A 17213-nucleotide genomic window follows, 5' to 3' on the forward strand; every position below is an offset into this window, starting at 1 on the left:
TGGACTTTGGGGCTTGGAGCAGCCTGGGACAGTGGGAGGTGTCCCTGCCATGGCAGGGCTGGGATGAGATGATTTTAAGGTCTCTTCCCACCACCCATCCTGTGATTCTGTGACTCATCTTCTGTCATCAGTGGCAGGACAAACCATTTCTGAGTGACTTCACTAATGAAAGCAGCAGAAGAATTATAACAGGGAGATGAGGCCCAAAATAGCACAAGGCCAATAAGTGTGAGATGGAAAATGTCACACTGAATTTGAAGTTTAATTAAATCCCAGAAAACATTATGGGGAAAATGGTAAAATGGTTTCTAATCTCCAGCTGTCTTGCCGAGAGGGAGGCAATCCTGGGAAGAGTTTTCACAGATCTTTGAGCGTTTCATAGGGCCCAGCTGTCAAATTTTGAGGGGTTCTTTTTTCTTTCAGCTTCCAAAGCTCTGCTCCTTTTGGAGACCTTGCAGGTGTTTTGGGGTGGCTGGAGGTGAGGAGCTGCTCATTCCCTGTGTGTTCAGGAGCTGCTTGGGCTCTGGTTTTTGCACAGTCTTTAGAAAACTTGGAATCCCTTCCTGCAGCTGAAAATTCCGATTTAGATTTTACAAATTGCTAAGGGGATAATGGATTGTAAAGCTGGCCCAGAAGCTCAGTCAGGCAAAGAGGAGGAGGAGGAGTGGGAATGCTCCAGTGTGGTTTGTCTCCCTACCTGCAGGTTTGATCCCCAAAAATAAAATTCCCTTTTGTTCAAGTTGTCATCTGTGCTTAAACAGCTTTGCAGCCAGGCTAGACCCCCTTGGAGTGGAGGGAGGTAAGCATTCCCTACCAGTGGCTTCCTTAAATCCCTAATTGCTGATGGCTGACTTGTGGAATGGTGTCATCCAGCTGAAGGAGGATATTATTTGATAATGTTTTACAAATTAGGACAGCCCTAAGGTAATTGCTTGTAGGATTGGAATGCTGATTAAAGGAATTAATCTCTCTCTGGTATTGCCAGTGTTGCTCATGGATAATGGGAAGAACCTTTTCCTTGTGGTACCTGCATTGTCCAGGGCATCCAGCAGCACCTTCCAGCACCTCCTTCCATGGGGGCCTTCTTAAAAATCCTCATGGAATTTTTAAAACATGGGGAAAGTTTCAGTGCTTGGGTTCAAGGCTTTTAATCTCATAAAAGTCATGGGGAGCTGAAAATGATTCAAAATGAAAATAAAAAAAAAAAATTGTTAGGAAGAATCATGACAATATTCTGGGATTTAGGTGCCTGAATTTTCTTGGGGATAAGCTTCTTTTGACTGGAGTGTTAAACCAGCTACATGGAGATAGTTAAAAATCGGGTTTCTAGTTCAAGAGTATTAGAAATCAAAATTTTAAATTGCTGCTATTTATAAAATTGTACAGTGTTTACTATGCTAGATTTATATATATTGTATATATAATAACTTAACAGATGAGAATTCAATTTACTAAAAGATAATTTTCAAAAACACAGAATTCCAAGAAAAAAGTGCATAAAAAGAAGATGGCAAATCTGAGAAATACCTTTTTTCCTACATAAAATGTTCACAGATGTTTGTGGCTCTGTGTATACCCAAATGATTCAACATTTTTTGATAGTTGATCCACTTCTGTCAGGTTTTGCTGTTCTCACTGGGCAGTTCATCCAGTTGGATTCAGTCTCAGTTCCTTCAGCTGGATTATTTTGGTGTATTTTTATGATATTCATGTGTGACTTCAGGTCCAGATCCCTGGATTCTGTGTCTCAGCATTCCCACTGAGCACAGACCCTTCTCCCTGGCTGGCCCTGGGAGCCCCATTTCTAATTTAAAGGGGGATATTGGAGCACTCAGTGAATTAACTTTGCTGAAAGGTTGAATTTATTTAATAGCAAAGACTAAGCACTGAAAACAGCCTTGCATCAAAGTAATCCCAGCCCTGCCAGATCCTTGGGATGTCTCTTCCTGTGGGATTTCAGTCTCCTGCTCTGCTCTGCCCACACAGTGTCAGGAGGGCCTCTGAGCAGTGGCACTGTGAAATTAAGGGGTTTTTTAAAAAGGTTTGAGTATTAATCCTACAGGGCTGAAATAGGTTTGAAAGGGAGCTGAACGTTAATTCAGTTGTGTTAGCAAATACTGTCAGGAGACCAAAGTATATTTAGGTATTCCCAATCAGGCCACACTTCAGAAGTGATTTAATTAAAAGATTTAACAGAACTAGATCTCATTTTTGTTCATTTTTTTCTGTTGATTTTTGTTAGCCATCACTGTCCTGTCAAACAGTAGAAGATTAGAAAATCCTCTCAGCTTCTGGAGAATATGGCAGAACTGATGATTCCATCAGTCCTTGTTCAGGAATACTGCTTGGAAGGGGGATTCTGGGCCAGGCTTTGGGGTGGGGGTGGGGGGAATCTGTTTGTGAAAGGGAAAAACCTTCCACAATATATTTAATTATGGACTTCAGGCTCAGATTATCTTTGTCCTCAACCACTGGTGCTTACAAGGAGTGCAGGCATGATTTGTTAGTGTGATTCCCCTGGAGATAATTGAGAATGGACTCCTAGAAGTAATAAAGCATAATTGGCACCCAGAATTCCCAAGTGGGCTTTGGGAACCCAGGATTAATCTTCCTGCTGCACTGCAGCTGCCATACCTTTGGCAATACCCCCACCATGTTTTTTCCTTTATTGTGGGACATAAATGCTGTCATTGTTCTGTGATTCCATAATTACTGCAAATATTCACAGTGCTGTGACTCTGGGCCACTTTCCTTATAAGAACACATTTGTGCAGATTACAGAAATTCCCAGGAATAGTTTTGTTGGATTTGGTCCTTGCATTTTAGTGTGACTGCAGAGTGATCCTTTTGTAGGGTGCCTGTTCAGGAACTTGGGGTTCCCTGTGAGATACACTCTGCCCTTTTCATATTGCTGAATTGTCTCAAATATTAGCATCAAATTTAATTGAATTTGTAGTTTGAGTTGGAAAATGCCTGAATATTCTGAATATCCTGACAAGACCACTTGTGTTCTGGGGGAGAGAGAGCAGTGTTACATTTGCAGGACCACATCAAGCTGCAGGTTAAATCTCTTTGGCATGATAAGAACCTGAAAGGCTTGGGAATATATGAAATTATTGGAATTTTTAATCCTGGGACATTTCCATCCCTGAACCTACTCTGTGAGCAGCTTTTGAATGGCCTGTTCACTGAATGCAGGTGACTTGAAACCCACATAGAGAAGAAGCAGATGGAAGTGATAAATCCAAGGAGCAGTTGGGAACAGCAGCCTGTGCTGGGGCAGAAAAGGTTTTGTTGAAGAGATTTATCTGAAGAAGTAAATGAAAATGGTAATACAGAGATTGAATCAGCTAAATTAAAACCTAAACCCAGCAAAATAGGTGGTTAAAAACCCTGCAGGAGTGCAAAAGAGTAAACACAAGCTCCTGAGGAATGTTTATGCTCAATATCTGATTTTTTTTTCTCTCTCCTTTTTAATACATTTTCTCTTTCAGGGGAGTAGTTTTAAGAAAATGCTTGTTTCTTAATTTTTTTTAAAGATCATATTAAGAAAATAGCTTAAGGAAAATATTTAAAGGAAAATATTTATTAAGAAGCATTGGGATTTGTTGTGAAATGCCTTTTCATCTGCACATCTGTGTCAGTTTAAGGTTTCTCTCCCTTAGCTTGTGTTGTTGGAATACAGAAAAGATTTGGATTTATCCAAGCTTGTGTCTGAGTCAGGGATGATTCTCCTGTGCCATGAGAGTTCCTGTGGAGACCTCCTGGTAAATCTGGATGGAATTCTGTAAGGAAGGATTCCCAGGGCTGGTTCTCTGTGTGAGATTTGGTTTTGTAGGAGGTAAAAATAATCAGCTCTGTCCCATTCCCAGAGCAAAGTGCATTTCTTTAACTTACCTTCCAAATCATGTTGAAATAGCAGAGTAGTTGTTGAGCTGAGCAGCAAAATAATTAATTTTTGGGTAAGAAGAACTAAAAATTCCAGACAGAGCACACACCCCACTGCTGTTCCTCAGACATTTTGTGATGATGACGATGGTCTTGTGGTCAGCAGAGGAATCCTTGAAGAGCAGAAATGGTGTCAAAGTGCTGAAAGATTGAAATGCACATTTTTCCACATGAAGGAAGCCAATTATTACTGGCATGAGCAGTGTAGAGCACTCTGCACTCTCCAGATGCAAAGATATCATCATGGTGACAGCTCTGCCACTAAATTGTCTTCCAAATGTTGGATTTGAGCCAGAACTTTTTTTTTTCCCCTCTCCAAGAATGAGGAAGTACAAAAGCAAAGATGCAGTTTATTTAAAATTCATCCTGTCTAAAGTGGAATTCCCCTGGGATTTATTCCAGGGCTGTGCAAGAAAAAGCAAACTAGGTCCAAGAAGTCCTGGGAGATACTTTTGGGGAATGTATTTCTAGATATTCCTAGAATCTGTTTTTATCTTGCAGGGCTTTTTAAGCCTTACATGGTAGAATTTGAAGATCTGCTTTTCCATGCTTGTGGCAGTCACATCAGGGTGTTCTCCCTGATTTCAGGGGAGTTCTCCTTTAACCCTGGAGTGTTAATTTAGTGCTGCCTCCACCAGGTAACTCTCAGTGCTGTCAGCCTTGTGGCAATGAAAGGAATTATAAAGGACATTTCCTTCCATGCCTTTGTTCACCTACCAGACCCTCATCCTGAAATGTGACAACTGCAGGGCACTGCCATGAGATGCTGGAGGCAAATATTATTATTATCGATAATTTTGCTTACTCTTGTTCCAAAGGGACGTTTTTCCTGCAGTGGGGGAGGGTGACAGGCATCTGTTGGTGGCTGTTCCATATTTCTGTGTGCTCAGAGGAGGCTGCAGCTCCCCAACAACAAAGGTTTTGTCAGTAAAAACAATGACCCTGGCGAGATTGTAAAGGAACAAAATGATGTGCAGAACAATCATCAAGTGACTAATGAGAGCAAACAAAGAACTTGCAAACAAGCCCCAAACTCCTGACAGCAGAAAGCACAAAGCTCTGGGGTAAGGGAAAGTGCAGAGTGTGTTCATGGGCACCCAGCTGAAAGGAACTTGGGGCTCTTGTGGTCTTCCAGTGTCCATTGTTCCCCTGTTTGCTGTGCTGAGAGCTCCTGCAGGGTGTGGGAGAAGAGGGAACTCTGAGTTTCATCAAACCTTGTGGAGTTAAAGAGGCACTTTCTATTCCTTTTGTCATATTCTCTTCCTACCTCTCAGTCTGCTGATTTTTATCCAGGTTTTCATGTATCTCTGCTCTTCAGCTGCAGTATCTTGTGCTCCCTTGTTGAGCAAATGCACTCCAGGATTGCTGGTGGTCATGCAGGATGTGGATTTGGGGAGAACAGAAAGAAACAGGAGAGATTAATTAGGTGACAGCAACAGGACAGTGACACAGTTATAAAAATTCCTTAAAATTGCTTTCTGTGGAAGTTCAACAAGGAGCAGAAGCCAGAGGATCTTTTAGTGGAGACTCTTAAACCCTTCTTCACTCAGACCTGCTGGCATCCTCTGGGCCTGCTGTGCCAGCTCCATGTCTTTGCTGTGCTAAAGACTCTGGATTTGGCTGCAGTGCTCCAGACACTCGATTTCAGATATTTCCAGGCAGAACTAGGTGATGATACTTCAAGAGTGAGTTGCTTCTGGACCTCACTAAGGCAGACTTTTCAATACAGCCTTTGGATATGTAAGATTATCCTGAGATACAGATAATTTTACAGCCTTGGATTATCCCTGCATTGCTTTGGATGCAATTTCTGCTAACCTGAAATCCTGATTTTACGGAGCTAAAACTTAGGAAGTCCAGCACTCACTTTTTGATCCAGGGAAGAGAGTTGGGGTTTGCCCTCAGCTTTTCCTAAGAGCTTTCTCTACTTGCACAGCTCAGCAGAAAACCAGGATTTTTCCCCAAGAGAGGCCTGCAAAGGGCAGGCTGGGCAGCAGCTTCCTGTCATTTGGAAGTCAGGCTGCAGCCCTGAAATCCCTGATGGGCACTGACAGGGTGCAGTTGTTCCTGCAGGATCTCTGGGAATGCTGGAGCCTGATGCCAGCAGCTCCAGTGGCTCCAGGCAGGTTGTTCAGGGACCCTGCTGGGGCTTTGGGCTGGGCTTTGTTGGGAATTCAGACATAGATGTTGTGTTTGGTTGACAAACACAGCCCTGATTCACTTCTGCATTGGGAGGGTCTTGATGGAGAGGAAGGGAATTCAGCAGAGACAAATGCTGCAGGGATGGAAGAGTTAAAAAGGAAAAATAAGCAGTTTTTCTTGTTATTAGGAGAAATTGATGGCAGGAATCAGCATTTTTAAAGGAAAATAATTGTGAAATGGAGCTGTTACCCAGAAAGGATGGGTTCTCCTGACCTTCCTTCCTCCTTCTCCTCATGTCCTTGGGAAGTGCTGTTCCATTTCACAGCTCTGAATAGTGCTGAGTGTGGCAAATCCTGCTGATCCAGGCTCTTGACTTTCTTCTGAGGTTCAGATGAGTTTTTAACATGCTTTATCCTTCACTGTCAGATAAAAGGAGATTTGTTACTCTGTTTGGGCTGAAATACAGAGACTTCTCACCCTAGAAAAGATTGAAGTTGATGCCTTAATTCTAAGTTAATTTTTAATTCTAAGAATACCTGCTGACCAATTATTATTGTCTGTACCCCAGCCTTTCCTTTAATGCTCATTTTATCTTTTCTGACATATAAAAATTAAAACCTTCAGTAGAGTCTCATTTACCAAAATCATTCAGCTGAAAATTCCCAGACTGTGCCATCCATGAGATCACTCTGTTTATTCAGTGGATTGGAGCAGGAGTTTCAAGCCCAAGCACTCAAAAAGCTTCACTCAGCTTGTTTCTTCTGCAATTCAGATTGTTGGGCTTTTAATTGTAAGTAAGGAAAAGTTTTGAGTAATATTACAGAAAATAAAGGGTGAGAGCTCAGGTCCCTGTTCTTAATGGATTCCAAGTGGTTTTCAAAGCAAAGCAGATCAGGGATAGATAAAACAGGGGGTTTCATGCAAATGAGAGTAGGGTGGCAAAAGAATTCCATTTTCATTTTGAATATAAATAAATTCACATACCAAATTATTTTAATATAAATATAAAATAGAGAGTGGAATCTTTGACACAGATCTCCCTTTTGGTTTGGGGGCTGAGCAGGCAAACAGCTCCCATTACCAGGATGCAATCCCATTGACTCCACAGAGAAGTTACTGCTCCACAGCCACAATGATTTTTGTTCAGTTCATTTCTTCCCCTTATCTTTCAGGTTTCAGGCTGCAGCCCAGACAGGGGAGGGTCAGCTCTAATTTTGTGCTGTTCCCTCCACCCATGTAAGGAAATTCCTTGCCTTCCACATCAGTCCCATTGTTTCCTGCCCAGCAGTGGCAGCTCAGGGAGCCTTTGCCAAAGATTTCAGGGGCAAAATCAGCCCTCAAAAACTGCTGGGTGGCATCAGCTCAGGGGAGGATGGATGTTTTGAAATGAAAACTTAATCTGACAGAGCCATGGGATGGTTTGAGTTGCCAGGAACCTTAAAGATAATCCCATTCCACCCCTAGTTCGAGGATGATGGTTCTTGTCACAAGCGTGGGGTGAGGGAGTTTAAAATGCATAAAAACATAAATGTGTGTTTGCAGATATCAAATTGTTTCTAGGCAGTGGTGATTGAGATGAGACTGGTGGGAATTAGTCAGTGAAACCCACGTGGCTTTACAAGTGTGCCTTTAATTGAGGGTTTTTAGCCTAGCACTGGATTTGGTGCCTGGTGGTTAAATGAAAGGTTTAGTTTGAGCACCTGAATTTAAAGTGTAAAATTATTACCCAGAGCTCCAGCACAGATTTGAGGAGTTCCTGTGCAAGACAGACAGGAACAGAATACCAGGAATATTTCAGAAATAAATGGGACAGGGAAAACTCACTTTGGTGGCTTCACACAACTCTGCTCTGTGTTGTGTTGGGCAGATAGTTCCCATTTTTAATTTCTGTTTGCTTTTAAAATTAAAAATACAGGGTAATTCAGCTTTTTCTCTGTCTTCTCCAAGATATTGAAATGGTAATTTTTAAGTGGAGTGTGGCTGAGATCTCTAAATGTTTTCATGAAGAGACCTCACAGTCAGAGAAATGAAGATTCTACACAGGGTCTGTTCTACATTGTATGTTATTTTAAATGAGTAACAACCTCCCAGAGGCAATCAAATGTCCTAATAATAGCTAAAATACTTTCATTTGCATATTTGCTTTTGAGGGAATTTTCATAGAATGTAGAATGATTAAAGCTAAATTCCCAAAATGTTTGGTATCATCTCTTGAAACAAAAAAAACCCTGCTGAAAATGATCTGAAGTTTTGTTTCAGGGAAAAACTCTCAGTTATGCATGAAACTTGGGTGTTGAAATCAGAAAAGTGTTCTAGTCCCATTCCCTCTGTATAGAAGTTTATTGGTTTGAGTTAATATATAGAATTTCTTCTAAAATTAGGCTTTAATTTGGTTCTGTGTCCATTGTGTTTATTAAGAGCTTCAGCTCTTCTCAGCCCTAATTCCAGCTTTTATCTTCTCAAGCTTGGACACAGGGGAAGTAGTTTTGTACCTTTAGTATGGCAATTCTGCTGTAAAGAAATTATTTCTGAAAAAACAGTGACTTTTTTCTATCCTTGGAAATTGTAATTTTGTGCTACTTAACTTCGTATTATCTTGGGTTTGATGCCAGATTTGTTTTTTTTTAAAAAAACCCTTGATTTCCTTTTGAAGTTGACAAAAAGACAGGTTTTTCAGTGGGATTGTAATACAGTAAGTGATTTAGTGCTCTCTGGAGAGTCAGAAAGAGAACAAAAGCCATTGTAGAGGAATAATGGGCGTTGGGTTTTTTGATTTTCTTTTTTTTTCCCCCCAGTTTCCCCTTCAAGTTGTGTGATGAGAAATTTTGAAAAGACTTTTCCTTTCAAAACCTGTGATGTTCAGTGGTTTGGGTCAGAGTGTTTGTAAGTGAATGAGATTCAGCTGATAAAACCCCACGGGAATGTTAATTTATATCCCACAGTTCAGCAAGTCAAGTCTTTTGTTTTATATGAACACATCCAGCTCGATGTAATAATTATCATTTTATAGAAAGGATAAATCCATTATTATTGCAAGTCTGGAACCAGCCAGCTCTCTGATGCTGTGACTGATGGGATGTCACCTTTTCTGTGCTTTTTAGCCTTTGTTGGAGCTGCTTTCTCAGCCCTGCCTGTGTGATACTGCAGTGACTTTCAGAACTTCAGTTCTGGCAGCTCTCTTCGGTATTTAAGAACTTCATCATATTGAAACTGCTTTTAATTAATGAAAGGAGCCAGGCTGTAATGCAGCTCTCACATGCTGACAGACCCATGTGCTCCCTAATGTTTTGCCACACTTTGCTCTGATGTCCTTTCTTAAATATCTTTATTTTTTATATCACACCGTGGGGGTTTCTGCCATCTCAGCAGAGCTGTGGTCATTGCAGGAGGAGGGGGGAAATAATGAAGTTGATATTTCTCCCTCTTTTTTTTTTTTACAATTCCTTGAACTGCAGGCTGCAGCTGGACATGAATGAACCCCCAGTGCTGTGTGGCTGATAAGTGGAGGGAATGAACACGTGTGGGGCTGGGCTGTGTGTGCCTGACGTGTCTGTGTGAGCCAATTGTGGGGGCACTATTCACGGTCAGTGAAGAGCAATAGGCCTTTGGCATCCTGCCTTTCAGCTGACCTATTTTAGCCATCTATCTTGGAGAGGGATCAATCACAGCACACAAGTTCCAACTTCTCTCCACTGCCTCTGCAGAGCACCCAGAGTGTCAGAACCCAAGGCAGAGCATTGAAGATTTAAATGGAATGACACGAGCCCTTCGCGTGGGGGTTGACGTAAAAACAACATTTGGGTTTGATATGGAGCTGTGAAATTCTCTTTTATGGCATCGTGGGATGAAAAGGATCACAGCTGCTTTGCAAACTGAGCACTTAGAATTGCTTTGCCAAATTGAAATGATTTCTTTACATTTCTTAGCAGAGCTGCACTCCAGCCCTGGTGTTTGAGCTGAAAAGCTTTAGGAACAGCTAGAAGTTCTGTTTTGGGGAGTTGCAGGCTCCCCGTGGTCCCCCAGGGAGAGCTCAGGCAGCCTTGGCAATTTTGCCCATCATTTGTATTCTCTGTGAGCACAAGGCTGAGCTGCTGTTGGGGGCTGCCTGTCCTGGATGTGAAATGAGTGCCCTTGGAATGGGGTGGTGACTCTGGCACTCTTCAGGGCTAAGAGCACAGGGAATGTTCAAATCCTGTGAATCCCAGCAAAGCTGTGCCCACAGCAGCACAGCAAGAACTGAACCTGTGTCTGTGTGTGCCTGCCTGCTCTCTCTGGATTTGCTGCTGGGAATTTCCTGATGTTTTCTTCAGGACATAACTCTTGAAATAAGAATTTTTTCAAATTCTACGTAACAGAGTTTGGTGGAGCTGACAGCGCTGGCAGGAGCCTGGAGCAGTTATCCTATAGCTCTTTCCCAGCCATCCTGGGAAGTCCTTCCTGGGGCAGGGCCTCCAGGAGCTTCTCTGGCTTCTGACCCCTCAATCCCAGCCTGAATGAACCCCTGAGTGAACCAGCTGCAGTGTGGGGGCTTGGAAGGAATTCCCAGTTTGCCACTGGTTTGCCATAATGGCCACAGAACTACTAAGTTTGAGGCAGGTTTGATGTGTCAGGGTGGAGGAAACAATCTGCTAAAAATTCCTTTACACTTGGAAGGTGCATGATGAAGAAAGTAGTGTAGTGTGAAATGGATTTGTGATATCAGAGTTTGGATGGGAGAATTCCAGTCCTACAATTTGATTAACCCCTCAAAATATCCCTCACTGAAGGTGGCTGGGTGCTGCTGGGACAGCTTTGCAGAAGGAAGGGAGAACAGAAGAGATTTAACTTCTGAGGGATTTCATAAAACCATGCAATGGTTTGGGTTGGAAGGGACCTAAAAGCTCATCCAGTTCCACCCCTGTAATGGGCAGGGACACCTTCCACTGTCCCAGGCTGCTCTGAGCTCTGTCCAACACTTTCAGGATTTTGATTTATCGTGTCTCTTCACCTCACCTTAAACATGGGGCTTGATTTTCAGGGGCAGAAACTATTCCTTAAGTCTTGCACAATTTCACTCTTTCCCCCCATCAAATTTGCAAAATGATTTTGATAATCAAATCCAATTTTCTAGAGAAGCACATTCTTGAGTTTGTTGAACTGGAGTGTGCACAGTTTCCATGAATCCACTCTTTAAATGGATATCTATGAAAAATGACCTGTTTAAAAATCTCTATCACATATATTTAAATACATCCTGAGTTAACTATTGAAATGACATTGCCAGTCACTTGCAAAGTCATATTTAACACAGAACTTGTGTGACCTGCCCTGTGTGATGTGATTTTACAGCTCTGCTCACAGCAGAGCTTTGGGGTTTGAACTTTGCTGTCACTGCTACATTTGGGATAAATTTGAGTTCCTTATTTGGTATCTCTATGCCCAGAACAGCTGGGGATGTGTCCCATGCAGATGTTGAGTGCCCTGGCACCAGTCCCTGAGGAATACTCTGGTTGGCAGCACCCTTGGCCTGGCAGTTCTGGGTGGCTTCCTTGCCCTCTCTCTGAGCATTTTCCCTTCTCCAGAGCTGCCCTGCCCCTGGGAACAGCTGGATGGGGATGCTGGGATGTTGTTGCAGTGCTGTGTGCTGCCATCTAATGGAGCCCAGCACTGTCACTCCTCCTGCCAGGAGAGAGGGATTTTCTAGGTCCCTTCCCACCCAAACCAGTCTGGGGCTGTGATTGTATCAAAATGCAATTTAGGTTCCTTTTCACTTGAACAGTCTAACTCAAAAGTTGTACTTCTTGCACTTCTTTTTCTTTCCACTCCTCACAGGTGTAAATCTGCTAAAAAACATGGTGTGAGCATCTTGCAAGTCCCAGGGTGATAAATTGTGTACAGAGTTGCTTCCTGCTTTTCCTGATTTTTTTTTTTTATTTCTTTCCCTCGTGCAGGCTCTTGATGGAAATATATATGATCACCTTAAGGATTATTTAATGGCATTCAGCAGGACTGAACTAGAGACATGCCAAGCTGTACAAAACACATTCCAGTTTTTACTGGAGACTTCCAGCAGGGTAAGTTTGAACTGAATGATGCTTTGTAACCAAATCCTTGCAGCATGGACAAATCCCCAGGCCTGAGATTTGCTTCCAAAATCATGACAAAACTGAAAGGTTGTTATTTTTGGTTTCTCCTGAGTGGTGTTAAGTTAAAAGGCACCAGACAGTTTTCTTGGGGAGAATTTTTCCTCCAGCACCCAGACTGCCTTCCCCTGAGTGCATTTGCATGCAGAGATGCTCTGCTCTCCTCACCCTGCACATTTGAGAGGGAAAATTGCAGCTGAGGGTTCTGCAGGGTGTAATCTGGAGCAAAGCCCCAGGAAACTGCTTGGATCATTCCTTAATAATTGTCTGTCAACTTAAAATCCAAGCTATTAGGCTGTTTTCTCCCTGGAATTAAGAGTGGCAAACACAGCAAACAAATTAGAGCCCTGTTGTAGACGTGGTTTGTTTGCTTTGTCGAGCTGCCAGACTGAGAGAGGCGTGATCGCTTCCAGGGTGATTTTGATACTTAAATAATTCATCTGCTGGGCTAAAAGAAGGGGAAAAAAATTGCCATTGAGCTCAGAAAAAGCTGCTTTGGTGCAGTCATAATATTCCTTTTTACGTTTGCCTTACCCACCCACCCAGAAACAGAGCTCATTCACACAGATCTGGAGCAAAAGCTTATTTAACACATTCCTTATTTACCTCCAAGCAAGTGATCTCACACCTTCAGAGATCCAAAGTGAGGGCATGAAAAATGGGCTTCACCCTCAGCTTTGAATTTACTTGGCAGCAACTGTAAAAATAATCAAAACACCATTTTCTCTTCAGTTGTAGAAGGACTTTCAGTCATTTACCTTGGGGTGTATTATTCAGGTCTGCTTCAAATACCTTCCCCAGAAAGGCTGGCTTGGAATCTTGCAGCTAAACAGGCTTCTGTATAATGTCTGCATAATTAATTTTTCACTGTTGAATCAGATCCTTTGTGTTCAGAATACTCAGAGAGCTGCCTGCTTGGGACTTTGATCCAATTCTAAGCTGCCATATCCAAATATTTCCTTGGAGCAAGAATCCTTTCCTCAGATATTTGTGTGTGCTGAGGTCAGGGTGCTTCAGAGAGCTCCAGGTCTGGCTGGTTTTACACAGCCACCAAGTCAGGCTGTGTGTGTGAGCTGTGTTTCTGTTCTACTCCGTGGGCACAATGCCTGGAGAAGGGACAAAGTGTCAATCCAGCTGGCAGGTCTCAACAGGGCTTTTACAATTCTACAACTCCATTTGCCTCTCTCCTCGTGCTTCAGGAATGTGGAGAAGAAAAATTTGTGTTGCTTTGCTACTGAAGATGTGTGCTTTTCTCTGGATATATTGACTGGTGGATTTTTCCACAGGCTTTGCTCATCCTTTCTTTCCATAACAGGTTGTAGTAATCAGCCCCCCCCCCAAAAAAAAAATAACCCAGAAAAAGCCATTTTCTCACCACCAAACCCCATCCATGTCTTTCAAAAGCAGCTTGAGTTGTTAAACATGTAATAAATTTGTAGCAGTTTAGAATAAAGCTGTCATCAAAGCAAAGGTTTTAAATATTTATTGGGGGTTTTGAATGCTTTACCTGTTTTTTGTTAGTTTGCAGTACAAGCTTGGCAGGCTCTGCTTAGAAGAGACACTTCAGGTCATTGGGAGGAATATCTCTGCTCTTCCATCTGAACTACATTTCTGTTTGCAGGATGGAATTAAATTGTGTTTGCTGTAGGAGGACACAAGTTGCTTCCCACAAGTGGCAGGGGTGGCTCCTTGGATGGGCAGGGCTGGCTGTCACCTCTTGTGATGCAGATTGAGGGAAAGAGCTGAAAAACAGATTTTGTGTATAAAATGCTGTTTTTTCATAATTTTGTCATTGTTGGTTGGAGCTTTGGAGATTTTATTACTCCTGGGTCAGGGTGGCCATTGTCATTCCTCTGACACTGGAATGGGAGCACTGACCCCAAAGGGATGGATGGGATATTGGGCAGGAATTGTTCCCTGGCAGGGTGGGCAGGCCCTGGCACAGGGTGCCCAGAGCAGCTGGGGCTGCCCCTGGATCCCTGGCAGTGCCCATGGCAGGGGGTGGAATAAGATGATTTTCTAGGTCTCTTCCCACCCAAGCCAGTCTGGGGCTGTGATTGTATCAAAATGCAATTTAGGTTCCTTTTCACTTGAGCAGTCTTACTCAAGACTTGTACTTCTTGCACCTCTCTTTTGGAAAAAAAAATCTGACTTTCTTTGGAATATTTTCTGAAATTCCATTTGCTGTGTTGAGTAACATCTCTGTGAGGTTTCTGGTAAGAGGGCAAATAATTTCCTTTATGCACATCTCTAACTATGCCTTGTTTCTGCATGTGGGGTGTATTTAATGTTTGATTTCAGGTCTGTTGTAACCTGTCAATTGACATTGACTTCAGAAAGAAACCATGTGAAAACATTGATTTAATTACTGAATAGCAGGAAATCTGTTTGGAAAAGTTGCAGCTTAATCCCAAGGTTGCTTTGGAGTCTTTTTATTCTCTTTTTTATCAATTGTCCAATATTTTGTGCAAATGCAGGATTTCATGTGCTGGGCTTGCACATCCTCCCAAACCTCCTGTTCTGATAAAGCCGTTTTCATTTTTAACCACTTATTGTGGCTTTGAGGGTGGAATCTCCTAGAAAAATGAGTTTTCTGCATTGAACTGAGTTGCTTGGGAGTCAGATTTCTGTGGGGAAAGCTCATAAAAATATTTGTGGAGGTTTTCACATCCTCAGTAACTTCTTTTTTTTGGGGGGGGGTTCCTAACTGAAGTTAAAATAGCTCCAGATAATTGGCATGGCCCAGGGTTGTGTGCTGTGGTCAGTGTTCACAGGGATCTAAAGGACAATTCAATGGAATAGCTGCTTAAATTAAATTATTTTGGTGCCAGATCAGTGCTGAGCATCCTCTGAAGCTGCAGATGTTTCCTTCTTCAGTATTTTCTGAATTTCTATTTCTGGGAATTCATGATGCAAATCCCTGTCTGTTTTCTCCCCGTTTGAGTGTGTTTATGTTCAACTGCTCCAATTGGAGCAGTAATTATGTACTTTTCTGGTTTAGATGAGTGTATTATTGGCCCTGGAGGACTATTTACTTTCTTTAACTGGAGATTAATTTTTTACAGTTCAGTATTTCAGCAACACAAGCGTCAACATTTTGCTGCATTAGAGAGCAAGTTTTATTTGCCATTGTCCACGCAGCACAGAGTTCTTGGTCATGCACAATGCTGCTATTTCTGGCTAAATACCATCTTTATTATCTCCTTTGTACATGTAAACCCCCAGTTTGGTAATAAATTGATATAATTTTGATGCATTTTCATCAATTGAGGCAGTGAATGCTCTGGAAGAGTTCTTCCACCAGTGATCCTATTTTTTCATCTTGCAATCACTGGGTATTTCTTTGTAAATCTGTGTAAATTGTGACATAAGAGGTTTGTTTAGGGATCTGTGTCATGCTGCCTGAAACGTATCATTAAACAAATTTGGGAGCTGAAGGAGTTTTGCTTCAGCAAAATGCAAGCTTGGAGAGTTTTCTCTGAAAGCAATTTAATAAAGAGAGATGAAGTTTGTAACTGATTTTGGATGCATTATTCCAAATAAGTCTTTTCAGCTCCCACAATTAATAATTTCTGCCAAATTAAGACTTTTCATCTCAAGAAAGAGTAGTGCACAGGAAATTACCCACAAGAGGAGGGAAAAATATTTATGGCAGTGACACCACAGGGTATCTATTCAGTAGTTGGTGTTTTTCCCCCCATTTTGTAGGTTAATGGCAGGGATATTTTAGGTCCTTGTCACCCCCTGTGTGTCCTGCCAGTGGCTCTGAACAACTCAGGTCCTCAGTTCCCTGCTGGTGCACCCAGGCTTCTGCTGCAGGTTTAATCTCAGTTGGAAACTGTGCTGGTTTTGCTCTGCAGCTGTTTTTCAGTTCGCCAAACAAGGAGTCTAAATAAACCTTTTTCTTTCCTCAGGTGGTGCGGGATTACAACCTCCAGCTGTTCCTGCAGGAGAACTCCGTGTTCCACAAACCTCAGCCTTTCCAGTTCCAGCCCAGTGACAGTGACACTGTAAGAGCCCTGTGAATGCCTGCAGTTACTTGCTCTTGCTCTATTTTAAAGCAGATTGTTCTAAATGGGGAAGAGAATCACTGGTATCCCAGGCTGGTTTAACCTCGTGCTGGTATTTTTGGGAAAGAAAGGGAGAGTGGCCTGGTTGCAGGAGGTGGGTGATGGTAAAAAAAGCATCAAGCAGGCTCTCTGTCATCCACAAAAGAGCAGAATCTTTTTTTGGCTTCCAGATTGTGACTAACAGTCCTCTGTTTCACTGCTTTCAACCTAATTCCTACTAAATTTTCTTGCCTTTTTATCCTGCTGGTGAGATTCTCATAATTTTCACTAATACTGTGTTACAAGAGTGGCAAAGAAAGTGTCCCTGCACACCTAAATTGTTCAAGGAATGCTTAGAGATACATATAGAGGGTGTTACTAAAAATAATACTGTTAAAACACTGCATTCCAAAATAATATGCAAGAATCTTATCTTGGTTTCTGTGTTGCTTTCAAAGCAATCAATAATGACATTAAAAGTGAGTGAATCAGAGTATGGAAGTGCATTTCCAAACAGCACCTTGATTAAAGTGGATCCTTGATGCCCCATTGACATTACTGATGGTATTTTAAGAAACAGCTGTTTAAAATAAGTTTGGATCTTTAAAGCTTATAAACTTTTTCTGACTTGAATTCTTTATTGAACTGACTTGGGCAGTCCTGATCTGCATCCAAATGATTCAGATCAAGACCTGCATAAGGGTGACTTCCCCAGTCACCCTGACATCTCTGACTGGCTCTCCTTTGAATTTCCCTTTGAACAAACTCTGATTTTGATTTTTATTCCAGAAGGAGTCAGTTATTCCCATAAATAAACGTTTGGACAATGCTCTTGGGTGGGATTGTTGGGGGTGTCTGTGCAGGACAGGATAATGCTGATGGGTCCCTTCCAACTCAGGATATTCTGTGATAAATTTTAAGTTGTTCTTTATAACAGTGAGCAGAACCTTTC

The 17213-nt window shown here is 42.1% G+C and overlaps 2 protein-coding genes across 2 annotated transcripts in view; both read left to right on the top strand.

Annotated features, from left to right (window-relative positions):
- Nucleotides 1-17213, top strand: part of RPS3 (ribosomal protein S3) — a 221517-nt gene that overhangs the window by 162292 nt on the left and 42012 nt on the right. The gene's annotated exons all lie outside the window — the stretch shown is intronic.
- Nucleotides 1-17213, top strand: part of FCHSD2 (FCH and double SH3 domains 2) — a 120462-nt gene that overhangs the window by 76000 nt on the left and 27249 nt on the right. The window contains exons 9-10 of the mRNA XM_050972036.1: nucleotides 12021-12143; nucleotides 16127-16222. Of these exons, the coding sequence (XP_050827993.1) occupies nucleotides 12021-12143; nucleotides 16127-16222 (219 nt within the window). The remainder of the gene's footprint in view (nucleotides 1-12020; nucleotides 12144-16126; nucleotides 16223-17213) is intronic.

The sequence above is a fragment of the Serinus canaria genome, chromosome 1 (genome assembly GCF_022539315.1).
Source record: "Serinus canaria isolate serCan28SL12 chromosome 1, serCan2020, whole genome shotgun sequence".
NCBI classification, from domain to species: Eukaryota; Metazoa; Chordata; class Aves; order Passeriformes; family Fringillidae; genus Serinus; species Serinus canaria.